Below are 27,074 nucleotides of genomic sequence, written 5' to 3'. Positions count from 1 at the left end.
ATCTAGATGAGTTGGGAAACTGATCTTAAGTATTAGAACATTTTTCTATTTGTAATAAGATACCCAAATCAGATTACACACACAAGACTTTTTTGAAGTGTTGAAGAGAATGTTAACCTTCTCTAAAGTGTAAGAGCAATTTATAACAAAAGCTAAAATAGAATTAATCTAGGGCAGAGAAAGCTGAGTCAGATTGAACTAGACCAAATAAGTCTTAAGAAATCACATAAAAGACACTGAATTTAATGTTCATCTTCGTGTATAACTGCATGACTTTTCACAGGCTTACATAATAATACAATATTATTGGCTCGGCATCCATAGCTCAGTGAATAGGATGCCAACCACAAACACCGAAGCTGGCAGGTTCGAGCCCAGCCCGGGCCTGCTAAACAACAATGACAACTACAACCAAAACATATCTGGGCGTTGTGGTGGGTGCCTGTGGTCCCAGCTGCTCAGGTGGCTGAGGCAAGAGAATTGCTCGAGCCCCAGAGTCTGAGGTGAGCTGTGACACCACAGCACTCTACCAAGGGTAGAGGAAGACTTTGTTTCAAAGGGAAAAAAAATAGCTGGGCATTATAGCTGGAACTACAGGTGCCTGCCACAACATCTAAAAAAAAAAAGAAAGAAAAAATAATAACACAATATTATTGTCTTAAGTAATAGAAAATACAATACCTAGTTTTTGAGCTCTGCAAACTTGAGTTGTGCACAGAACAAAGACATTTGAGAGACATTAAGAAAAGTCTCTCAAAAATGTTGCCTACATGTTAATAATGATTTTACAGACATGTTGGGCTTTGATTTCCCATCTTTGTCAAATGTAAAAAAATGATCCCATGAAGCTGAAACCATGACAGGGAGATTACAGAATTATGCCAGCCCATTCCAAAACCAACCAGTCATCCAAGGCCAAAGAAGAATGTTCCAGAATAACGTCTACTCTGTGATCATCCCAGCATTACATGTACTTATAATCATTGTTCAAAAACACCAATAGAGGGCGGCACCTGTGGCTCAGTGAGTAGGGCGCCGGCCCCATATGCGGAGGGTGGCGGGTTCAAACTCAGCCCCGGCCAAACTGCAACAGAAAAATAGCCGGGCGTTGTGGTGGGCGCCTGTAGTCCCAGCTGCTCGGGAGGCTGAGGCAGGAGAATCGCTTAAGCCCAGGCGTTAGAGGTTGCTGTGAGCCGTGTGACGCCACGGCACTCTACCAAGGGCGGTACAGTGAGACTCTGTCTCTACAAAAAAAAAAAAAAAAAACACCAATAGACTATGTTCAACACAGCAGGAAGTGGAATTCCTCTTCCTCTTGTTAGTATCATTTGTTTCTCCAAAAACAGTTCTAACAAACCGCAGGCTCCAAAAGAGGCCTTGTGTCTAGTCACCAAGTCTACCTGTCCCTCTTGTGTGCACTTCACACCCCACGAGTCTGGGCACGAAGACACTCGTAAGCGCCACGAAGGAAGGACTGTCCCTTCTGCTTTACATGCCCCTTCCACAGAAGGCCTCGATCACCCCTCACTGAATTGGAAGGCAGGTAGGCCTCCCACCTAACAGTGATGCTGAAGCTGGGCTTCAGGAGAGAACCTGGGGGAGAGAGAGGAAGAAGAAAGCCTTTTACTCTCCACACTCCACACTCAACCTTTTTGGCACCAGGGACCAATTTCCTGGGAGACAACTTATCCATGGATTGTGTAGGAGGAGGTGGGACAGGGGGCAGAGCTCATGTGGGGATGCTGTGTGGCCTGAGCTCAGGTGCTGATGCTGTGTGCCCTAAGATCAGGTGGGGATGCTGTGTGGCCTGTTTCCAAATAGGCCACAGTCCAATACCCGTCCACAGCCCAGGGGTTGGGAATTGCAGTTCTAGGACAAAAACTCACTATTTTTATTTTTTAATTTGTTTAAACTGTACTTTGTTTCACAGTTGAGCAGTATGAATATAAAAATTTCTAAAATAACTATTAATGTTCAACAAAGTCTATAAGTAGCTATTCAAGTCAGTTACATGTATTGATCTTAGAGGCATAAGGGAGTTGTTCTGTATTTAGATAAAAGCCTTCAGCCAGAGCTGCCTGTCTGTGGGAGTGACACTTAACATCTCAGGAAGGGAGAATTACACCACAGCGTCAGGTCGTTAGATCCTCTCAACACTCAAAAGCTAAGTGAAAGTCAATTATATAAGAGGCTGAAAAAAAACACCTGACTATCTCATCCAGCCACTAGCTGAATAATAATCTGGTGGCAGGAGGAGGAGGGCGGAAGACAGAGGCCCAGGGACAGGATAGACAGAGATCAGAGGCCAACAGGGGACAGGGCAGGGCAGTCCCAGCCAGGAGCTCACCACTAAGGTGAGCGCTACCACACGTAGGCCAGGTAAGCTCACAAATACTTTGTAAATAGGTATTGTGACTTCATGTTACTAATAAGAAAACCGAGGCTTAGAAAAAGAAACATCTGGGGGCGGCGCCTGTGGCTCAGTCGGTAGGGCGCCAGCCCCATATACGGAGGGTGGCGGGTTCAAACCCGGCCCCGGCCACAACCAAAAAAATAGCCGGGTGTTGTGGCGGGCGCCTGTAGTCCCAGCTACTCGGGAGGCTGAGGCAAGAGAATCGCTTAAGCCCAGGAGTTGGAGGTTGCTGTGAGCTGTGTGAGGCCACGGCACTCTGCCAAGGGCCATAAAGTGAGACTCTGTCTCTACAAAAAAAAAAAAAAAAAAAAAGAAAAAGAAAAAGAAACGTCTCGGCGGCGCCTGTGGCTCAGTCAGTAAGGTGCTGGCCCCATATACCGAGGGTGGCGGGTTCAAACCCGGCCCCGGCTGAACTGCAACAAAAAAATAGCCGGGCGTTGTGGTGGACGCCTGCAGTCCCAGCTACTCTGGAGGCTGAGGCAAGAGAATTGCTTAAGCCCAGGAGTTGGAGGTTGCTGTGAGCTGTGTGACGCCACGGCACTCTACCGAGGGCCATAAAGTGAGACTCTGTCTCTACAAAAAAAGAAAAAGAAACGTCTAACGCCTAGTAACAAGGCAAACCTCAGATTTTTAAGGACACGCAAGTCCCAGCCTGCCGGTCCATTAGGAACTAAACTGGAGGATTGCCCTTGCAGTCCACTTTAGATGGCCCAGTTCAAGGAGGTGAACGTGTCTGGCTTTGAGGAGTTCAACCAGGCTGTGCAGGAGCACAAAGGGAAAACCATTTTCGCCTACTTTACCGGTTCTAAGGACACCGAAGGGAAAAGCTGGTGTCCCGACTGTGTGCAGGCTGAACCAGCTGTTCGAGAGGGGCTGAAGCACATTAATGCAGGATGTGTGTTCATCTGTTGTCAAGTGGAGAAAAACCTTATTGGAAAGATCCAAACAATGGCTTCAGGAAAAAACTGAAAGTAACTGCAGGGCCTACACTACTTAAATATGAACACCGCAAAAAGTGGTAGAATCTGAGTTTCTTCGTGGAGATGCTGTTCTCTGAAGATTAAGATTTAATGATGGCAATCATGTCTTGATTTGTGCTAGTATTAAAAAATGCACACTTCCTTTGAATTCATGTTAGCTATAAATATGTGATTATGCCAAAAATTGGTATATGCTTAAAACAAGGGAATAATATTAAAATGCTCATGAACTTTAAAAAAAAAAAAATAACTAAATTGGAAAGTAGCACATTGTTGAGAATTTATAATGCATAAAAGCACAACCTCCTTAAATTGCTTTTGTTATTAACATTTTACGCTTAGAAAAAGAAGTCGACCCTACTCCCACATAAAAAGTCATTCTTACGATACTGTTCAGCAAGTAATTTTAACTTTGAACGAGAATATTTGAAAACAAATGCACTTTTAGGATGAGCAGGAAAAATCTCTATAACACACTGCAAAAATCTTCCAATAGGATTTCTCTTTCCTCTTACGCCTCCCCCACCACCTTAGTGAACCCCCCATGTTTGTTGTCTCTCAGCCACGCAAACGGGATTTTCACGAGACAGGAAAATCCATTATGACATGTACAGCACGTTTCCAATGATACGAATGGTCTCAGATGACCCTTGGTCAATTAGCCTATCAACCAACACATTTTTATGTCAACTTCTAGGGACACGTAAGGAGTATCATCATGCCAGACCACTGTGCAAGCTGTGAAAGAAAGGATGACCTACAGTTACCCGTTTACATTCTAGCACCCAACATTAAAATACCAGGTCAATACCACCGTCCACATTTGAGCCCAGGAGTTTAAGGCAAGCCTGGGCAACACAGGGAGACCCCCTCAATCTCAAAAACAAACTAAAACCCCAAGTATCTGAAACTTAATGTCAGTTAAAATACTTACATGTTCTGATACTTAAAAATAAAAATAAGAATGCCAAGCTGTTATCTCTGAGAAAAACAACCAAAATTAATACCAAACAGTCACAGAACCACGAAGAGAAGGACGTGATTTTATTAAAGTCCCAGAGGTAAGAGGTACCAGTGGAAATCGCTGAGAATGTCACATTCCAAACTTACGTTTTTCGTCGTCGGCATGCACCAGAGACGCTGCCCGGGACAGAACATCCAGTGGCGTCTCCATTCCTGGTTGGAGCCTAAAAGGAGAAAAACAGAGGAGAAAAAGAATTTTAAAAGAATTCAAAAGACTCTTTTAGAATTCTAGTAGCTAGGCTCAGCGCCTATAGCTCAAGTGGCTAAGGCACCAGCCACATACACCAGAGCTGGCGGGTTCGAATCCAGCCCAGGCCTGCCAAACGACAACTACAACCAAAAAATAGCCGGGCGTTGTGGCGGGCGCCTGTAGTCCCAGCTACTCAGGAGGCTGAGGCAAGAGAATCACTTAAGCCCAGGAGCTGGAGGTTGCTGTGAGCTGTGTGATGCCACGGCACTCTACCCAGGGCAACAGCTTGAGGATCTGTCTCAAAAAAAAAAAAAAAAAAAAAAGAATTCTAGTAGCTAACAGAATGAATGATTTGTCAACCAAATTCAAAACATTCTTCTAAGGAAGAAATTCTTCCCATCTAACGAAACAGAATGCACCTGCTCCAGGAATACAGAAAGGAGTTACATTCCATTCTGTCTACTAAACTCAACTGTAACAACTCCAGGAAGCACTCATGTCAGAATTAAAAGAAGGGATATTGTGACTATTGACGCCCACGTTATGTGGTGCTTACAAATGTTTATGTGTGGGTATGACATGCCTGCACAGGCATACCCGATAAAAAACAGTTTTCAGAACTAAGGCTGCTCTGTGAATACAGCATCACTACCAGTCTGAGATTTTTTGTTGGGGTGGCAGTTGTGGTTGTTACCAGTTTGCCAGTTTTGTTTTGTTTTTTGAGACAGAGTCTCACTATGTCACCCTCGGTAGAGTGCAGTGGCATCACAGCTCACAGCAACCTCCAACTCTTGAGCTTAAGTGATTCTCTTGCCTCAGCCTCCCAAGTAGCTGGGACTACAGGCGCCCCCTCACAACGCCTGGCTACTTTTTGTTGCAGTTGTCATTGTTGTTTGAGCTGGCCCGGGCAGGATTTTAACCTACCACCCTCGGTGTATGTGGCAGGAGCCATAACTGCTGTGCTACGGGAGCAGAGCCCGGTTTGCCAGTTTTAACAGAAATTACTAAGAGTGAACCATTTGTCCTTTGGCCTTAGCTAACATGGTACAGACTCATTGGTAGTAGAGAGTCTGCACGGCTATGTAGGGGTAGCTTACTGATGTGATGTACTCAGAAAAAGCATGTGATAACTCCACCAGCGAGTAAAACGCTATTTCACTTTCTTCCAGTAAGAATCTCCATTTTAGGGCGGCGCCTGTGGCTCAGTGAGTAGCGCGCCGGCCCCATATACCGAGGGTGGTGGGTTCAAACCCAGCCCCGGCCGAACTGCAACAACAAAAAAATAGCCGGGCGTTGTGGCTGGCGCCTGTAGTCCCAGCTGCTCGGGAGGCTAAGGCAAGAGAATCACATAAGCCCAAGAGCTGGAGGTTGCTGTGAGCCATGTGACGCCACGGCACTCTACCGAGGGCAGTAAAGTGAGACTCTGTCTCTACAAAAAAAAAAAAAAGAATCTCCATTTTAAAATGTTGCATTTTGTAGTACACTATTCTGTCACCACTACCTATCATCAATTTATCAGAGCCTTGGGCGCCGACCACATGCACCAAGGGTGGCAGGTTGGAACCCGGCCCAGGCCAGCTCAACAACAATGACAACTACAACAAAAAAATAGCTGGGGAATGGTCTGTAAAGCTAGTGAATGATGACCCATGATCATATCAATGTACACGGCTATGATTTAATAAAAATAAATTAATTAATTAATTAAAAAAAAATAGCTGGGGCGTTGTGGCGGGCACCTGTAGTCCCAGCTACTTGGGAGACTGAGGCAAGAGAATTGCATAAGCCCAAAAGAGTTTGAGGTTGCTGTGAGCTGTGACACCAGGGCTCTCTACCAAGGGCGACATAGTGAGACTCTTGTCTCAAAAAAAAAAAAAAAAAGGGTAGTGCCTGTGGCTCAAAGGGGTAGGGTGCCGGCCCCATATGCCAGAGGTGGTGGGTTCAAACAAAAAAAAAAGAAAGAAAAGAAATTTATCAGAGCCTCGTTTTTGTTTTGTTTTTTTATTTGTTGTTGTTGTTTTTTTGAGACAGAGCCTCAAGCTGTCACCCTGGGTAGAGTGTCCTGGCATCACAGCTCCCAGCAACCTCAAACTCCTGGACTCAGGCAATTCTCTTGCCTCAGCCACCCAAGTAGCTGGGACTACAGGCGCCCGCCATAACGCCAGGCTATTTTTTGGTTGCAGCTGTCGTTGTTTGGCGGGCCCAGGCTGGATTCGAACCCGCCAGCTCAGGTGTATGTGGCTGGCGCCTTAGCCACTTGAGCCACAGGCGCCAAACCCAGAGCCTTGTTTTTAAATAAGACTGGCTTTTTTATCTGTAACTGTTTCATTAAACTATAAGCACACCTCTACAAAGAACTACAAAAATTTAAAGTTGGAGGCTCAGCACCTGTGGCTCAAGTGGCTAAGGCGCCAGCCACATACACCTGAGCTGGTGGGTTCAAATCCAGCCCAGGCCTACCAAACAACAATGACAGCTGCAACCAAAAAATAGCCGGGTGTTGTGGCGGGCGCCTGTGGTCCAAGCTACTTGGGAGGTGGAGGCAGGAGAATCACTTAAGCCCAGGAGTTTGGAAGTTGCTGCGAGCTATGATGCCACAGCACTCTACCCAGGGGGACAGCTTGAAGCTCTGTCTCAAATAAAGAAATAACTAAAGTTGGAGAGAAAACCTAGAAAACCAGGCTGCTTTCACCCAGTTTCTCTTTTCTGGGTTATTTATTAACACACATACACAACAATTAGGAAAACGTACACAATCTATTAGCGCAACTGAGAAAAACACCTTCTTAACACCACCACTTTAAAGATATGACATTTATTCAATATTCTTCAACATTTATTGAGCACCTACTATGTATGTGCTGGTCACAACCCATAGTGAACCAGCTTTTCTTTATAATACTTATACCTCAGGTCTCCAAAGAAGAATAATCCTTGATCTTGCAATATGACTTCATTCAATAAACATTAAATATCTACTAGGTGCTAAAGACAGGAGAGGCTCGGTGCCTGTAGCTCAAGCGGCTAAGGCACCAGCCACATACACCAGAGCTGGTGGCTTCAAATCCAACGCGGCCTACCAAATAACAGTGACAACTACAACCAAAAAAATAGCTGGCGTTGTGATGGGCACCTGTAGTCCCAGCTACTTGGGAGGCTGAGGCAAGAGAATCACTTAAGCCCAGGAATTGGAGGTTGCTGTGAGCTGTGATGCCACAGCACTCTACCCAAGTGGCAAGTCTAAGTCTAAGCAGTGTATTTCCAAAACATTTTGTACTGGATGATCCTATTTTAGAAGAGAAAAAATGTTTTTTTTTCTATGGTAAGTTAGTTCTGGGAAGACTGTGCTTTTAATACATTGCTGTCCCTTACACAGGGGAAAATGCACAGGAGGGGCAGCTCTCTGTATGTGAAACCTCTCAGATGTCACAGGCTATTCTTTCAACCTGAAATTCATCTTGTCTTGAAAAACACTGAGGGAAAACCTGGATTGAGCCAAAATGTGCAAAGTATCAAAACAGTGCTATAAACAAAGTCCTACAGAAACACAGATGAATTCAGAAAGGCTTTGTGAAGAAAACAGAACGTGAGCAGAGCCCTTAAAAATGTATCTAAAAGCATCCCAGAAGGGAAAGACATCAGCAGAATGTCTTCAACAACAGGCTGCCCAAATCAAAGAGCAAAATGAAGATGGAAGTTTGGATCATGGTCACACTGAGGAAGACTGAGGGGTCTGACAGGTTTGGGGCTTCATGTCAGATGCATTAAGGAACCGCTGAAATCTCCATCTGAGCAGAGAAATCACCTGGTCTTCTCTGTTCCTTGGGCAGTGCAGTGTGGAACTGAGTCCAGCCTGGAACCTAAAGGCAGGTGGCAACTGCAAAGCCAGAGGTACAAGGAGGTGTGCAGAAGGTGGTGAGGGTGTTAGCACAGGAGCCTCGGGGAGCCGCAGAGAACTGGGACTGGGCAGGTCTCAAGAGGAGAGGGCAGGGGTGGCGCCTGTGGCTCAAGGAGTAAGGGCACCAGCCCCATACACTAGAGGTGATGGGTTCAAACATGCCCCAGCCAAAGAAAAAAAAAGAGGAGAGGGCAGACTCACCAGAGCCTCTGCGTGACATGGAGGGCAATGACTTCCTAGACCAAATGGAGTATACTTCTTTTCCAAAGAGAGGATGAGTGAAATCAGAGGTATGAGCAAGAAAAACTAAAGATAGTTACATTCCCTAATCTTCTTTGTAAGAAGAGAGAGAAGGGATTTGTCAGCGTGTGAAAGTGGAGAAAACAAAGAAAGGTTTATAATGGACATAAAAAGGGTTGTTGAACTCCCAGACGTGGGTAATACTCTTCAGCCCAAGCCAGTCTCCTATTCAGGGAGGATCTGGGTTTGATGTCTTGTGATTTTAAATAGTAACCGCTGATAAGCATTTCATTCCATAATACCTTTAGGCCCTTAAATTGATTTCTCCATTAGTTGAAGGACAATGCTTTTACAATTCTAAACATAAATTGACATATATTAACATATGCTTTAAGTAATGCAAATTATACATAAGAAACAAAATATCAGGCTCAGCCTCTGTGGCTCAACCAACTAAGGCACCAGCCACATACACCTGAGCTGGCGGGTTCAAATCCAGCCCGGGCCAGCCAAACAACAATGACGGCTGCAACTAAAAAATAAAAACAGCCAGGCGTTGTGGCAGGCGCCTGTAGTCCCAGCTACATGGGAGACAGAGGCAGAAGAATCACTTGAGCCCAGGAGTTGGAGGTTGCTATGAGGTGTGATGCCATAGCACTTTACCCAGGGTGACAGCTTGAGGCTCTGTCTCAAAAACAAAAGAAAAAGAGAAAGAAACAAAATATCAAAGCATAAAGGCATCAAATAACACCAAGAAGCAGATCCAGAACTCTAGCATAGTGGAAGATTAGATATTTCCATTTATCCTACTATGAAATCTGAAACCCCCGAGGAACAACTTACATTCAAAGTAGGTAGGTAAGAGACTGGGTGTTCAAGGTTCATCTACAAGGCATCTAACATCTGCTACCCAATGTTTATTACACAATCATTCTGAGTTCAGCAAAGTGACCAAGAGAGGCTAAGGAGATTTAGAAAATAGGATCCCTGCTTTCAAGGAGTTATAATCTTATTCATGAAATTATACAGGCAAAATTTTAAAAAGGTTATTAAAAGACTAAATATTACTTAAAGCTAAAACGTGCATTGTGTGATAAAAGAGATCAACATCAGCTAAGGTATTTACCTTGGCGTACCTATCTTTCATTTGTTTGAAGGGTATGTGTTTCAAAAAGCCACTTGAGAAGTTTCCTTACCCAGTTCCCCCACCCCTCAACCTCCCAGCCAGACCCCCATTACTCTAGGGGATCACATGGAGATCTGCATCCTGGGGACAAGGCCTCCGCCTTATCCAGCACAGTTATGTCAGGTTGCCAGTCTCTGGAAAGGCAACAGAAGCAGGGATGAGTGCCTGTGGCAGGCAGGCTGCATCAGCCTGGTTAGAACGGGGAGTCCACGTTAGGAAGAGCAGAAGCTAAGTTGGGGGGTGGGAGGGAAATGATGTTTCATTATAGTCCCTGACTGGCCAGTGACAGAGTGTTAATGCTTCCTTAGCTTAGAAGTTCTGGGCAGGGTGGTTTGCATGGAGAGGGTGACATGTGGAGTTACTGGAGGTGGATTAGTTAAGAGGCTGCTGTAGGAACAGGTGTAAGATAAGGACAATACAGACGGGAGGTGAGGGTCAGGGACCAGGCATTATTTAGCCACCAAAGAACAAAGCAAATAAAGGTTGACGATTAACAGTCATAAAAAAAAAAAAGTCTTTTGAATTGTATATCTTGTGCAATATCCACAGTCCAACAAACCCAATAAACGTACTGAGGATTCGGGAAGGGGGCACCACAGATAGTGTGTTTGATGGAGGGGGATACCACATCAACCAGCAAGTCAGCATCCTGGGTGTTTAAGAGGGTGGTCTTTGGACACCCACCTATGTAAGTTTGAATTCCACTCAACCACTTCTGATAATGTGACCCTGAGAAGTGACTTTCTTTGTATCTGTTTCCTCATCTGGAAAATGAGGACATTGCCTCAGTCAGAAGGTGTTCTGAGGAATGAATGGGCTTTATAGGTACTAATTACCCTGGTTCCCCGAAAATAAGACATCCTCCGAAAATAAGACCTACCCATAAGAACGATAAGACGTCCCCTGAAAATAAGACCTAGCGCATCTTTGGGAGCACACCTTAAAATAAGACACTGTTATTTTTGGGGAAATAGGGTATTTGTCAAAAGTGTATGGCCTTGGCTGCTCCGAAATGGTGAGTTACCACATTTGACCGTTCACAAGCCTGTTACAGATTCAACAACTGCTTGTTCTAGTCTTTCTCCCCTTCTCACCACTGCACTTGGCTAGTCTTAAAAAAAAAAAAAAAAAAACATGGGCTCGGCACCTGTGTTTCAAGTGGCTAAGACACCAGCCACATACACCTGAGCTGGTGGGTTCAAATCCAGCCCGGGCCTGCCTAACAACAATGAAGGCTGTAACCAAAAAATAGGTAGGTGTTGTGGCGGGCGCCTGTAGTCCCAGCTACTTGGGAGGCGAAGGCAGGAGAATCGCTTAAGCCCAAGAGTTTGAGGTTGCTGTGAGCTGTGATGCTATGGCACTCTACCCAGGGCGACAGCCTTTTAAGGCTCTGTCTCAAAAAAAAAAAAAAATGAAAAAACCACACAACTTCTATGAAGGTTTAGTTTTCAGAGAATTAAAAGTAGAAGTAAAGAACTATGGGTTAGTTCTCAAAGAACTAACAGTAGGTCTACCATTTGGATCCTACAATCCCACTACTGGGTAACTACCCAGAGAAAAAGAAACCATTATATCAGATATCTGGGCTGGGTGTGATGGCTCACACCAGTAATCTTAGCACTTTAGAAGGCCAAGGGGCGAGGACTGCTTGAGGCCAGGAGTTTGAGACGAGCTGGAGCAAGAGTGGGAACCCCACCCCTTAGAAAAAATAGACAAAACCTTGGCTCAGAACCCATAGCACAGTGGTTACAGTGCCAGCCACATACACTGAGGCAGGAGGGCTTGAACCCAGCTCAGGCCAGCTAAACGACGACAACTGCAACCAGAAAATAGCCGGGCGTTGTGGCGGGACAAAACCGGCCAGGCGTGGTGGTGCACACTTTAGCCCTAGCTGCTCAGGAGACTGAAGCAGGAGGATTGCTTGAGCTGAGGAGTTTTGTTTGTTTTTGTTGTTAGATAGAGTCTCTTAGTAGAGTGCTGTCACATCACAGCTCACATCAACCTCCACCTCTTGGGCTTAAGCGCTTCTCTTGCCTCAGCCTCCCAAGTAGCTGGGACTACAGGCGCCCGCCACAACACCCAGCTATTTTGTTGTTGTCGTTGTTGCAGTTGTCACTGTTGATTTTAGCGGGCCTGGGACAGATTCAAATCCACCTGCCTTAGTGTATGTGGCTGGCACCCTACCCACTGAGCTATGGGCACCGCCGAAAAGCCCAGGAGTTTGAAGGTGCTATGAAATATTATGATGCCATGGAGTGACAAGAGAGAGACTGCACCACCACCCCCCAAAAAAAGATGATACTGGTACTTGCATGTTTATTGCAACACATTAACAAACACAAAGGTATGGATGGAATCAACCTAAAAGCCCATCAACTGATGAGCAGGTAAAGAAAATGTGGTATAGGGCAGTGCCTGTGGCTCAAAGGAGTAGGGCGCCGGCCCCATATACCAAAGGTGGCAGGTTCAAACCTAGCCCTGGCCCAAAAAAAAAGAAAGAAAGAAAAGAAAATGTGGTATAGACATGTATATACCATGGAGCACTTACTACTCGATGATAAGAAAGAATGAAATAAAGGCTTCTGCAGCCACTTAGATGAAATGGGAGGCCATTATCCTAAGTAACTCAGGAATAGAAAAATAATGTTTCATGTTCTCACTGATAAGTAGGAGCTAAACTATGGCTACAAGGGGACACAGCATAGTATAATGGATGCTGAAGCCTCACATGGGGGAGAGACAGGGATGAAAAATTGCCTTTGGAGTACGCTGTACATTACCAGGGTGACGGGTCCACCAAAAGCCCAGACTGCACTGCTATACAAATACATACATGTAACAGAATTCAACTTGTACCCACTAAATCTAATGTTTTTATTTTTGGTAGAGAGAGTGTCTCACTTTGTGAGTGCTGTGGCATCACACAGCTCACAGCAACCTCCAACTCCTGGGCTTAGGTGATTCTCTTGCTTCAGTCTCCCGAGCAGCTGGGACCACAGGCGCCCGCCACAACGCCCGGCTATTTTTTTGTTGCAGTTTATCTGGGGCCCAGCTTGAACCCACCACCCTGGGTATATGGGGCGGTGCCTTACTCACTGAGCCACAGGCACTGCCCTACCCCCTAAATCTATTACAATAAAAAATTACAAAAAAATTGTTAGTCAGAATGTATGCAAACATATTAAATTTCAAATGATGCTAAATGTACTAAAAATGACAGGCGCGGAGGACGACTTCAGACAGAGTGGTCTGACAGGCGAGTGGAAGGCTGAGACCTAAAGAATGAGAGAAATCACTCACAGAAAGAGCAAGGAGGGGCAGGAGAGGGCAGGCAGTGAGAGCACAGGCAGAGACCCAAAACGGAGCGGGGAGCTGGACAGGGCACCAGGGAAGGAGGCCAGCGGCTGCCATGCACGCCAAGGGGTGCACTGGGGGAGCAGCTGCGGAAGGCATGCCTCGGAGGGCACCCCAACCCTGAGATTTCATCCCATGTCAGTGAGAAACCCTGGAGTAGTCTGAAAACCTTTAAGTAGGAAGGTGACGTGTCGGGTTTCTTTTCTTTTTGTTGGTTTTTTTTTGGCCAGAGCTAGGTTTGAACCCACCACCTCCGGTATATGGAGCCAGTGCCCTACTCTTTGAGCCACAAGCACCGCCCCATTCTTTTCTTTATGAACCATAAACTATCCACCACCTTTCACAAAAGATTATGCAGCATCTGGAAAATAAATCCAGGTATGTCTCAATAATGTTTTATTTCTGTGGTAGTTTTTATATTAGAATATAGTGGGCCTGGTGGGGTGGCTAACACCTATGATCCTACTACTTTGAAAGGTAGAGGAGGGAGGGTTGCTGGAGGCCAGGAGTCTGAGACCAGCCTGAGGAAGAGTGAGACCCTCTTCTCCATAAAAACGGAAAAAAATTAGCCAGACAGCGGTGGTGGGCACCTGTATTCCCAGCTACTTGGGAGGCTGAGAAGGGAGGACCGCTTGAGCCCAGGAGTTGAGATTGCAGTGAGCTGATTGTGCTGCTGCGGTCCAACCTGGGTGGCAGAGAGAGATGTCTCCCCCAACCCCTCCAAAAAGAACATCGTGATAACCCAAAACATAATCACTCGAAATGCTGACACCTACAACATAATTTCATGAAAGTAAGAGGACAGTGGCTCTAGAAAAAGACAGAAAGGATGTTTTAAGGTGTTCCACCCAACTGCAAACCCATTTCTGATCTATTCATTCACATTTTCCATGCTTGTCAAATATGAACATAACCCTTCCTGAACAGACAAGTATATTTTGTTGTAGGAATTGTTTCTTTCAGGCAATGGTCATGTATTTTCTCTGCCAGCCTACATTCCTTTCCTCAGACTCCCTTATCCCCAAATAGTATGATCTTCCAAATAGCTTAAGGTTGAAAATTTGGGAAGCATCAGTATCAGTTCTAAAACTACTAAAATGTAGGGGCATTCAGTGCTAAAGGCAAGCTCAACTATAAATCTGAAGCCATTTTTAGCCTTCCACAAAGAACTGTCCCTTTTTTACCAACAGGGGACAAGGGCACCCATCTTGGGAGAAGAAGTGTAGAGAGTATTAAATGAAACTGATTCTCAAGCAAAGGAATGGAATTCCAAGATTCATGGAAGTTTTCCAAGGAGATTTCCAAGACAAAAGCAGGAATGCTCACCTCAAGCCTCTCAGGTGACAGTGGCTGGCTGCAGTATGATTTAGTAAACAGGGAAATGTGCAGCGACAGCCTCGGTTAGAGGCAGAAACCAACGAGGTCAGGGTGGGAAGACTCACATTCAAGCTGCCTGATGTTCCTGCCACATACACTGTAATTTGGCCAAAATCAGAAGCAGGAAGATATCACTATCCTGAAAGCCGTAATGGCCACTCCAACTTCCAGATGCACATTATTAAATAACCCTAATTCCAGTTGGTTCTATTCCCTCACAAGTGCAATTCTAGCCCCTCCACATCAAGACCACTCCCAGGGCTGACCAACTCAACCTCAGCTAACCAGGCACAATGATATGGCAAACGTACTAGTGTGAATTATCACATCACGGCATGTAGTAGATAGCCTTTTTAGCCATCAAGAATTTCTAGAGCCAGGGCGGCGCCTGTGGCTCAGTGAGTAAGGTGCCGGCCCCATATGCCAAGGGTGGCAGGTTCAAACCCAGCCCCGGCCAAACTGCAACAAAAAAATAGCTGGGTGTTATGGCGGGCGCCTGTAGTCCCAGCTGCTCGGGAGGCTGAGGCAAGAGAATCGCGTAAGCCCAAAAGTTAGAGGTTGCTGTGAGCGGTGTGACGCCACGGCACTCTACCAAAGGGCGGTACAGTGAGACTCTGTCTCTACCAAAAAAAAAAAAAAGAAAAAAAGAATTTCTAGAGCCAGTGGGGCACAATGGTTCACACCTGTAAGCCTAGCATTCTGGGAGGCTAAGGTGAGAGGGTCCTTGAGCTCAGGAGTTCGAGACTAGCCTGAGCAAAAGTGAGACCCCATGACGACAAAAACTAGAAAAATTAGCCAGTCACGGTGGCAATGCACCTGTAATCCCAGCTACTCAGGAGGCTGAGGCAGGAGGATGGCTTAAGCCCAGGAGTTTGAGGTTGCTGTGAGTTAGGCTGATTATCATGGCACTCTAGCCTGGGCAACAGAGGGAGACTCCTTTTTTTTTTTTTTTTTTTTTTTAAGAAATTTTAGAGGCATTCACTGAGTATCTCCTATTTCTACCAAACACTATACTTAGACATTCCAGAAAAAGAAAAGTAAACTCCCTGCCCTTGAGCTACTTACACCCAGTGTGGATAACACTGTGTTTGATTTGGCTAGCCATCATTCTCAGCATGAAGGAAAAACTGAAACAAAAAATTAGACCAAACTGTCACCAGATTCTGGCAGTCACACGCAAGCATGGTTTCATAGCGTTAATGTCGTCCCGGCTGTCTCTTCCCCACAGTATGCCCGACTCATGCTCCAGCAACTTCGTGCAGCACAAATTCTTCCTGTCAGCATCCAATTCTCAAACTCCACTCTGATCTTCATGCTAAAAATACCACTCGTTTTTGTAATGCTTTTTTTCTTCTCACACTTTACCATCTGTTAAGCCAACAGGTCCAGGACTTCAGCATCAGAAAACCTACCATTTGAGCCCTACTTTAAATTCTTCATTCATTCAATCGACAATTAATCCTGAAAGCCTACTTTGTTCTAAATCAGTGATTTTCTTTCTTTTTTTTTTTTTAGAGACAGAGTCTCACCTTGTCACCCTCGGTAGAGTGCCATAGCGTCACAGCTCACAGCAACCTCCAGCTCTTGGGCTTAGGCGATTCTCTGCCTCAGCCTCCCGGGTAGCTGGGACTACAGGAGCCCGCCACAATGCTCCGCTATTTTTTTGTTGCAATTTGGCTGGGGCCGGGTTTGAACCCGCCACCCTCGGTATATGGGGCCAGCGCCCTACCCACTGAGCCACAGGAGCCACCCTAGATCAGTGATTTTCAATCAGTATGCTGTCAAAATTTTTAAAAATCATAAATTCTTTTTGAAAGAAGTTCAAAGCAAAGTATATTCTTTTTATTCACTTTTGTTTTATTTGATCGATATAATTTAAGTGTGCCACGGAAGTTTAACTATAGGTGCAATTGTTATGAATTGTTGTTACACTGAGGCTGACAAATAGGAACCTGGCCCTGGCCAGCTAAAACAACAATGACGACTGCAACAAAAAAAAAAAAAAAAAAAAAACAAATAGCCAGGCGTTGTGCCCGGCGCCTGTAGTCCCAGCTACTTGTGAGGCTGAGGCAAGAGAATCCCTTAAGTCCAATTTGAGGTTGCTGTAAACTGTCATGCCACAGCACTCTACACAGGCAGACAGCTTGAGACTCTGTCTCAAAAAAAAAAAAAAATAGAAAAGAAAAGCTGGGCGGCGCCTGTGGCTCAGTGAGTAGGGCACTGGCCCATATGCCGAGGGTGGCGGATTCAAACCCAGCCCCGGCCAAACTGCAACAAAAAAATAGCCGGGTGTTGTGGCGGGCGCCTGTAGTCCCAGCTGCTCAGGAGGCTGAGGCAAGAGAATCACATAAGCCCAAGAGCTGGAGGTTGCTGTGAGCCATGTGACGCCACGGCACTCTACCAAGGGCAGTAAAGTAAGACTCTGTCTCTACCAAAAAAAAAAAGAAAAGAAAAGCTGAGGCACCAAGAATATAAGTGACTTCCTAAAGAATCTAAGACTAGAATAGCCAAGTCTCCTGATTCACCATCCAATGCTATTTTTACCATCCTTAAGTCGATCATTGTAAAAAGAGTTTTGGGAGATAAGCACATTTAGCTTCAGCTACCTAAGAAAACAAAACAAAAAACCTATCAGCAATCAAGACCTCTAACCTTTGCTCTTTCCCCTACACCTGGAAACACACGTCAGGCAGTATAACATGACAGTTTCCACAGCAGGCAACGGGAAGCAAGCCCTCTCTTCCAGGGACGTGAAAACCATGCTGTTCGTTTTGACTTTCTTTTAATAGAGGTGGCCATGGAGTCACATGACTAGCAATCAAGGAAAAGAGGAGGTCACACCAGGTCAGTCGATGCTGAGACTGGGAGGAACTACAACACTGGTGACAGCCCTCAGAGCCAGAGGATTCCTGGGACCACAGCTACAGAGGAATGAAGCAAAAGCCATCAGGACTCCCAGCTCCAAGAACAGGTTCAGTAACTGGAAGGATGCTATCTACTTACACATGCCCAAGCAAACCACTGTCAGGTCTCAGGGGCTAACTGTGAAGGTCCAGTATTTAAAATTTTTCACCTTGGTGCTTGTATTTCTCACAACCTTAATTTGTATGCTGCCTTCCTAAATCAAAGCCAGCTCTTACTCAAAAACTCTTTCAGTAGTCACACTGCCCAAGAAAGAGCATAAATAGACGGATCCTTTGCTCTTCTACCTCTCCTTATCGAGGCCAGTTCCAAGCACGAATAACTGACCCACGATGCCACAATTTGAAGCACAGAATCAGATACAATGCATCTAAGTCCTTACTAACTTCTGCACCTCATCATTCCTGAAAATTCATACAAGGCCAAACGTCTGAAATTTCAATCTGCATGTTCTGTGTCTATTTCCAGAGAATTAAATATATGTATATCTACCTATCTTCACAAACACACTCCCTAATCGGGCTTCTTTCAGGTGCCTGCTAACCTTAAGCATTAGCCCCAGAACAAGAGCCAGTTCCACTAGCAGACTTCCCATTGTCCTAGAAAATGAAAGGGGCTGTGGGCGGCACCTGTGGCTCAGTCCCTAGGGCGCCGGCCCCATACGCCGAGGGTGGCGGCCCGGCCCCGGCCAAACTGCAACCAAAAAATAGCTGGGCGTTGTGGCGGGCGCCTGTAGTCCCAGCTACTCGGGAGGCTGAGGCAAGAGAATCACTTAAGCCCAGGAGTTGGAGGTTGCTGTGAGCTGTGTGATGCCACAGCACTCTACCGAGGGCCATAAAGTGAGACTCTGTCTCTACAAAAAAAAAAAAAAAGAAAATGAAAGGGGCTGGTATGTTGGTGCAGGCCTTTCCATAGGTTTAATGCCCCTCCAGCAAAACCTCTGCAAGAGACAGGCTGATAGGTTAGGCAGCCATCAATCTCTTGTCCTCCAAAGTGAGGCGCATTAGAGAGCAGGAACAGGTGCTTACCATCAACTCAGCTCCACCAACTACTTGTCCCCAGCTCTCATCCACCCAACAGAGAGGGAGACCTCAGTTAGCTGGGAGACTAGAATATCCAAGTCTCCTGATTCATCATCCAGTGCTGTTGTGATAACCCAGCATAGGAACATCACTCTAGGTTGAAACTCTGAATGAATGTTCTACTCAACCACCTGCAGTTTTCTGGTGCTGAAGTGGCCCACATCTTGTCTCTAGGGACCTCCTCAGCCCTGTGGGAGGGCAGGGATCTGATACTTAGTCATCACATCTATCCTGGCTACCACAATAGTGCCACCAGCGACCCAAACCCTCAGTTACTACAGTATAGTTTGAAATCAGTGAACACCGTGCAAATGCACAGACTGCACTGAAATTGACCATGTGCCAAGTGAGGGTCATCTTCACAGGCTTAGCACTGCCAAACCAAACTTAGGTTAGAGCAGATTTTATTACCCTACGCAAGGCTGCCTGATGCTGGTGTAAAATTCTTACTGCGAGCTAAAGTTCACCCATGTCCCTAAATTCTCCCTGGAAAGTAACCATATGGTGGGCCGACATGGACACTGCTGTATCTAAGGGGTAAAATAAAATCCATCTGGATTTTTCAATGCTGTTGTCAGCCCAAACAAAAATGAACTATGCTTTTCTTTCTCACATTTAGACTATTATGAACCTATCTTTTCATTTTCAAGATGTGAGATTTATACACCATTGTATAGAAATAAAGGGAACGCTTTAGCTTTTTTTGTTTAGATATGCTTGTTCTTGCATTGATTTTATTTGGATACTTAGAATTTCTTATTCACAAGTGCTGAGGTACCACATATTCTCAGGGACCTATTATTCCCAAGAACATGTTGCATCATAGACCAAGTGAGCAAACTTCTATAATATCCAAGGTCCAACTCTCCATTGTTCCCAAATCTCAATGTTCAGTCTGTTAGCGCCTAGATAAAATCATCTAACTCATACCACAATGTACCATGGGTGCTTATCATCACCAATAAATATGGTCAATTCTTGTTATTCACAGTAGTTGTGTTCTATAAAATCTCCAGGAACACTGACTTAGTGAACACTATTAACACTGCTCCTAGGCTCTGCCCCTGTGGCTCAAGTGGCTAAGGCACCAGCCATATACACCCAAGCTGACAGGTTCAAATCCAGCCCGGGCCCACCAAACAACAATTACGGCTGCAACCAAAAAATAGCCAGGCCTTGTGGCAGGCTCCTGTAGTCCCAGCTACAGGCTGAGGCAGGAGAATCACTTGAGCCCAGGAGCTGGAAGTTGCTGTGAGCTATGATGCCAGGCACTCTACCTAGGGCGACAGCTTGAGGCTCTGTCTCAAAAAAAAAAAAAACACTGCTCCTAAGGGAAATGCACAGTTAGGTTCCTTTGACCTTCTGACCACTGATTTATGTCAACTGATCAATACGTAGCCTTGTTTTATGTGTGTTTCTGTTACCTATTATTGATGCTCTAACATTAAACTTACAGCCAACAGCACTGTAACTCAAGCCTGAATGACACTCATCGAACCCAGGTATTTTCTCCACATAGCACTCCCCAGCCTTCTGGGCTGAAGAATACCAGACAACACTTCAGCACCACTTGGGGGCCATTTTAAATAGCAAAACTGCCAACAAAAAAATGTGAAAAATGTGGTACTAAATACACTGCAAAAAGCACACTTCTTTACAGCCTGAGTGCTGAAACCAGAAGGCAGAGCGTTGCCTTTTGACCTCCACTGGCACCTGTGCACTGGGAGGCTCAATTTTTTTTCCCCACACTGAACATGTCCACAAATGTCTATGCATTGATTTGGGGGCAGGGGATACAAATAAATTTTAATGAGTAAGCAAATTTATAAACATGGAATCCAAGAATAATGAGGATCAACTATATCTGGTTATCAGACCTGAGGCAGGAAACACAGGAAGAACATTCTACAAAGTTCTCCTCCTTTGCAAAACAGCTATTATACTGTATCCTGTGCAGAAAGAATTTTTCTGGTTTCAGAACCTCTTGCCCTCCTTTTCCTTGTCAGTTTATACCATCAAGATTTGGCAATCCATAGCTGGTCGTTGTGGCGGGCGCCTGTAGTCCCAGCTACTTGGGAGGCTGAGGCAAGAGAATCGCTAACCCCAGGAGTTGGAGGTTGCTGTGAGCTGTGTGAGGCCACGGCACTCTACCGAGGGCCATAAAGTGAGACTCTGTCTCTAGAAAAAAAAAAAAAAAAGAGGGCGGCGCCTGTGGCTCAGTCGGTAAGGCGCCGGCCCCATATACCGAGGGTGGTGGGTTCAAACCCGGCCCCGGCCAAACTGCAACAAAAAAAAATAGCTGGGCGTTGTGGCGGGTGCCTGTAGTCCCAGCTACTCGGGAGGCTGAGGCAAGAGAATCGCTTAAGCCCAGGAGTTGGAGGTTGCTGTGAGCTGTGTGAGGCCACGGCACTCTACCGAGGGCCATAAAGTGAAACTCTGTCTCTACAAAAAAAAAAAAGATTTGGCAATCCAGGTCTAAAGTTGTTGGAGTTTTAAGAGTTTTTTTCTTGTTTTGGGTCTTTTTTGGTTTTTCTTTTTTTTTTTTTTTATTGTGGACAGATCCTAAATGGTTACAGATTAATTAGCAGCGTTCGTTTTACTCTTTTATCACATCCCCACATATAAACTTCATAAACTTTAGCAGGGTCCCTCAAAGAATCACAAATGAGGGCGGGACCTGTGGCTCAGTGAGTAGGGCGCCAGCCCCATATGCCGAGGGTGGCGGGTTCGAGCCCAGCCCCGGCCAAACTGCAACAACAACAACAAAAAAATAGCCGGGCGTTGTGGCGGGCACCTGTGGTCCCGGCTGCTCGGGAGGCTGAGGCAGGAGAATCGTGTAAGCCCAAGAGTTAGAGATTGCTGTGAGCCGTGTGACGCCACGGCACTCTACCCGAGGGCGGTACAGTGAGATTCTGTCTCTACAAAAAAAAAAAAAAAAAGAATCACAAATGAGCCTCAGTTAACATATCTTGCAGAAACTTTATAACACACCAAAAACCCTTCTCTTTCACCGTGTTCTCACAGCTGAAACAGCTCATCTAACACAGGCAATAAAAAGACAACTTGGTATGTCAAAAAAAAAAAAAAATCATGGGCGGCGCCTGTGGCTCAACGGGTAGGGCACCGGTCCCATATGCCAAAGGTGGCGGGTTCAAGCCCAGCCCCGGCCAAAAAAAAAAAAAAAAAAAAAATCACCACATGATATATCAAAATTTTATGTATTTGACTAAAATTGAACATTAACTTTTAGTATTTGACTTTTAGTGTTTTATTAAATCACGTTCAAAGTTAAAAACTTTTATTGTTAATCTACTTTTTATTTTATTAATGCAAATTAAAAGTTGCACAGTAAAAGTAACCAAGAATTACCTAGAAGAGACACAAAGTAAAATTTTCCTCTGGATGTTGGTAACAGGTTGGTAACAAAGCAGACTCCATAGCAGTTGTAAGGAATTTCCCATTACAAGAACATTTAAAAGTTAATTTCATGATTCTCCTGTCTGTAGGAAATGTTAAAAATCTTCAGGCAGCTGGGGGAAGTAACGAAGACTGTTTATGAAGGTCTTTCAAATCTTCAAAGATTTTTATAAATAACAATACAAAATACTTTCAAAGTTCAGTATTCTCTGTAATTCTTAAAAGTCTGTGATGTATTGGAACAGGTATTATCACCCTCTTTATAGAAGAAAATAAAACACAAAGGTTAAGTATAAGGAACCTTGGTCATGAACCCAGTAGGTGACACAGATAGAGCTAAAACTCAAGTCTCCAGAAATAATAAGCCAGAGCTGTTTTTACTACAACAGTCACAGTTTTGGAATGTAGTCCATGGTTATTTATAGCAGAATTATCTTCTTAATTGTATTGTGTTTTGGTCAACATAAAAATTAGTTTGCATTCCCTTCCAAATGGAAAAGCAAAGGCTGGCTGCCCAGAAGTGTGAAAAAACGGTGGCAGGGGAAATCAGCCTTGGATTAAAATTTTGCCAAAGTTAAACAACAAATTGAGGGGTTTACATCATTTCCACCGTGGGGGAGATGACTTTTCAGCCAGATGTAACAGGATACACACAAGAAAAAGAAAAAACACAAAACCATTTCGAGTGTAAAACAAGTAACTTCCCATAAAAGTACTTATAAACCTATTATTCAAATTTATAGCCCTGAGACTTAGAGATGATAAACAACTTGTCCCAAGATCACACCATAAAGACTGAATGCCACGGACCCCAAGGGCCTCTAAACTGCCCACTCCACTGCCCTCTGCAGTCAGGAGCAGACTCTTCATTAGGCACAAGCAGGAAACAAGGAACAGAACAAGTCTGAGGACTTAAGAGACGGGAGCAAAGTCGGTATGCAAAACTGACCTTCAAATCCTAACAGGCAAATTTACATTTATTGGTTCTTGCATTTGTATGTTCAGAGGAAATAATTGCCAGCCTGCTTTTTATTTTTAGTAAAGGGAGGTTTGGGTTTAGAAAAAGACATTAAAACTCTACAAACTGGGGCACAAGTACCTTTCAAATAGACGGGGGCAAACAGCTGATGATAGAGCCTAGGAGAGCTGACTCCGCCGTCCCCCCACCCCCCAGGCGGCTGGGTCTTATTAACCTCAGAGAAGGAAATACAACTAGCAAACATACAGCAACAGCGATCAAAGTGAAGCCGATTTTTTTAATCATCTCGCTTAAACAGAGGAACACATGCCGGTTAAGCACATAAATACTAAGTTAATACCCTCAGCAAGTACTGTCGGCATAACCTGAGACATAAATGTCTCAAGGTGATGAATCCAAGACTTTAAGCAAAACAAAAAAGGAAAAAAGCCCTTTGCTTTTTGGCTAGGCCTGCACGCAGGGCAGGAAGAGTGTGCAATTCTGTCTTGGGGAGGGGGTAGGAAGTAACGAAAAGGCAGGCGTCGGGTCCCAGCGCCCCAGCCCCAGCCCCAGCCCCCTCCGCAGCCCAGCATCAGAGCCTTCCCTCGCGGCCGCCCGGGACCTCCTCATCCGCCCCCCACACCAGCCGCCCCGCGAGGACAAGCCACCTTCTCCCTCCACAGGGCGTCCTCGATCCCGCTCCTACTCCACCCACAGGCCAGTCCTGGCTCAGCCCCGGTACCGCCTGGCCGGCGGGGCTCCACCGTACTCACCGCCGGGCGGCTCCGGGCGCGCCCGCCTCGGGCCGGCCGGGCCCCACCGGGGGCGGGAGAAGGGCTGGGGCGGGACCCGGGCGCTCCTGGCGCACTCCGGGGGCGCGCCGACGCACAGGCGCGCTCGCGCCCGCGCTCCCGCACCGGCTCCCCCTCAAACGCGCGTGCTGCGCGCGCTAGGGCAGGCTCTGTGGCGGACGCGAGCGCGGGAGCGCGAGGAATCCCTGGAATGAGGTGCCGCCCACCCTCACCCGCGCTCCGCGGGGCCGGCCAGGACACGCCCCCAGACACGCCCCGCCCACCGAGCAGGTGGGGCCCAAGCCCAGGTGAGCCCGAGGGAGCGGGGGCGGGGCCTCGCGCCGCCCGGAGCTGCCTAGTCCCCTCCCCCTCTCGCCGCGCGCCCCGCGTCCCCTCTCCTCTACCCTGCGGGTGGCTGGGCGCTGGGGCAGCGAACGCTCGCCCGGAGCCTAGAGGCGCCAGCCCCGCAGGACGCGTGGAAAACAGCGCACACCCCTGTGTGTACACAGCATCGCACACGACCCTGCTGTCCCGGGGCCCAGCCGGGGGGAGTGCCCCCTCAGTGCAGGTGCCAGTCGCTGTGGGCCAGGCACCTTCTCCACAAGCACAAGGTGGGTTCCCGCACGCCATGGACTCAGCACACGTGACACCCACGTCCACGGTCAAGCCATACTCGGTAGCCCCTGGCCCTGCTGACCCTCACCCGCCACACAAGTGCCAGCGAATTCAACCCAGCCCTGCGGCCCCCACGGTGCCCTCTGCACCAGACGCGCGGCGGTCCCCGGCTCACACGCAGCCCGCCAGCCCGAGAGAGGGCGGACCACCCTGCGGAGCCCGGATCGGCGCCCACCCCGCAACGCAGCGCACACCGCTGCCTTCCGCCTCCGGGCGCCCCTGGGGGGCCGGCCTGGCCCCTGCCTCTCGCTCCGGTTCCCCCACACACACCCCCAAGCCGCGCGGCCCAGACAGGCCGGCGGCCACACGCACCTGGAGGTACAGGTCGCACGGCTTCGGGAGGGGTGTGCTCGGGCACCACGGCGATCAGAACGGCCGCTGCAGGCCAGGGCACTCCGGCACGGCTCGGTTTCCTCCCATCACCGCATTTTACACTCCAGCACTCCACTTACACACACACGCCCGCGCGCGGGCGCACGGCGGCGTCTTTTCTCCCCTCCTTCGCCCGGAGGAGGAAGTCCTGGTAAATCAAAACAGTGTACGAGGGAAGGAGGGAGGGAGAGCCGAGTGGAAAGAGTGCGCTCCGGCCGCTCTCACACCAGCGTTTGCTGTGTTTGGCAAACTCCTGGAGTCCACAACCCGGCCGGCTCTGAAATGCTCCGGGGGAGGGGCAGGGAGGAGGAGGTGAAACGTTTCTAATTGGCTCAGGTTCTTGTTACAGCAGCAGCGCAGACACGTGACCACGAAAAGAAAAGGCCTGTCTTTAATTTTTTCCTGTCATTCTCTGGGGATTTAGTGGGGGGACGGGTAAGAGGGGTGGAGGCCAGATACGCCCCCCATCCCCGGCAAGCCTTCCCCATTGTTTTCTCATACTGCCACAATTAAAACATTTGCTTAACATATCCAGCCGCTAAGTTCATGAAATAAATAGTTAAGAGACTGGACTTCCTCTGGTCCGCTTTAAATGGCTTCATGTCGCTTGCCTCCTGGCTGTTCTCAACCCTCAGTCATTACTGGAGCCCTTATTGTAAGGGCTTTCCCCGTGAGAGGGCTGGACTGAAGGGTGATGATGACAATAAAAGCAAATACCAGCTTGCATTAGTGCTGCAAAGAAGAAAACGGCTTTGCAGTTTTCAAACTGGTTTGCCATCTGTTGCCTCATCTGATCGTATCAGGGGCACAGCACGTATCTCATTTGATCTTAGCCCCTGCCGGATATGCAGGACAGGTATTAAGAATCCCATTTTACTGTGAGATTAAATGGTTTACCTAAAACAGGTGGTGGCGTTGCCCAGGTGCTGTGGCCCTTTGTGAAATTCGCTGTCCTCCAGTCCACACAGGGCCACTGGAGATGGGACCACCCGAGTGACAAGTCATCCCAAGCAAAGCCAGCTTTCTTCATTCCTGGGTTAAAATTTAGAAAAGTTCCCTGCTTTCCCAGAGGTATTCTTATTGAGACTCTGTTTTAACTCATCAATAATCTCAGACTAGCGGGGGCGCCTGTGGCTCAGCGGGTAGGGCGCCGGTCCCATATGCCAGAGGTGGCGGGTTCAAACCCAGCCCCGGCCAAAAAAAAAAAAAAAAACACAAAAAAAAAAAATAAAAAAATAATCTCAGACTAGGGAAAGAGAAATCCCAAGAAAGATCATAAATATGAGATGTTCATGCTGCCAAATTCAAACAGGAGTGATAGAAGAATGAGGGCTGCTTGAGCGGATTCCAGCAAGTGTGGCAAGTTAGAAAAAGGTTTTTGGATTCAGACAGACTTGAATATGAATCCAGACACTGCCTCTGTTTCTTACAGGTTTGGGGGCAAGTTATGAAGCCTCAGTTTTCCCATCTGTAAAACAGAAATAATACTTATTTTGAAGAGCTGTTGCAGGCACTCAGGGCTAGGCAGAGATATTTAATGAATATTTATATCTCCTCCTTTCTCTCTTCCTTACCTAAATCCAGTCCTCCTGGGCACCTTATAAACAAACATCCACCTTAATCATGGAGGGCTAGGAAAATGATTTGCCCATATAATGCAAATGATTGATGATAGCAATAATGGTACAGCTGCACATTTATAAAAATGGCCTAGGGTTTACAAAGTGTTCCCACATATCATTATCTCATTTGATCTTTATGACAACATTGCCATTTGTTCACTGCTAAATGATTTACATTTTGGGTCAACGCGGAGGTCCCAAAGCTGCCTCTTTAATTTCCATTGCTGCTTAGAGTGAACCTTAGTCTGCAAATAAATCAAGGGGACAGAAGACCCTTTCTCATGGATGTGACCAGTCTTCAACCTTTGCAAGGATTAATGTCACTCTTTGCCTTACATCAGCGTTAGTGTGAGTTAGCTATGGCAACATTGAAGCCTGGATTTTCTTTCTTTCTTTTTTTTTTTTTTTTTGTAGAGACAGAGTCTCACTTTATGGCCCTCGGTAGAGTGCCATGGCATCACACAGCTCACAGCAACTTCCAACTCCTGGGCTTAAGCGATTCTCTTGCCTCAGCCTCCCAAGTAGCTGGGACTACAGGCGCCCGCCACAACGCCCGGCTATCTTTCTGTTTTTT

At 46.6% G+C, this 27,074-nt stretch overlaps 1 protein-coding gene and 1 pseudogene across 2 annotated transcripts in view; one reads left to right on the top strand and one right to left on the bottom strand.

The window, feature by feature from the left end:
* VGLL4 (vestigial like family member 4) overlaps window positions 1-25,151 on the bottom strand; it is a 175,602-nt gene extending 150,451 nt beyond the window's left edge. The window contains exons 1-2 of one of the 2 annotated variants that reach the window (XM_053600415.1): window positions 24,819-25,151; window positions 4,504-4,580 (exon numbers count right to left, since the gene is read on the bottom strand). In XM_053600415.1, the coding sequence (XP_053456390.1) occupies window positions 4,504-4,567 (64 nt within the window). In that variant the 5' untranslated portion in view covers window positions 4,568-4,580; window positions 24,819-25,151. Of the gene's footprint in view, window positions 1-4,503; window positions 4,581-23,813; window positions 23,949-24,818 lie in introns of those variants that run through there. The other variant, XM_053600416.1, reaches the window with a different exon arrangement.
* On the top strand, window positions 3,119-3,516 carry LOC128592481 (thioredoxin domain-containing protein 17-like; annotated as a pseudogene).
* Window positions 25,152-27,074: the final 1,923 nt, after the last annotated feature.

The sequence above is a fragment of the Nycticebus coucang genome, chromosome 8 (assembly GCF_027406575.1).
Source record: "Nycticebus coucang isolate mNycCou1 chromosome 8, mNycCou1.pri, whole genome shotgun sequence".
Classification (NCBI taxonomy): Eukaryota; Metazoa; Chordata; class Mammalia; order Primates; family Lorisidae; genus Nycticebus; species Nycticebus coucang.
The sequence above is the reverse complement of the archived record's forward strand: the minus strand, read 5'-3'. Positions and strand labels throughout refer to the sequence as shown.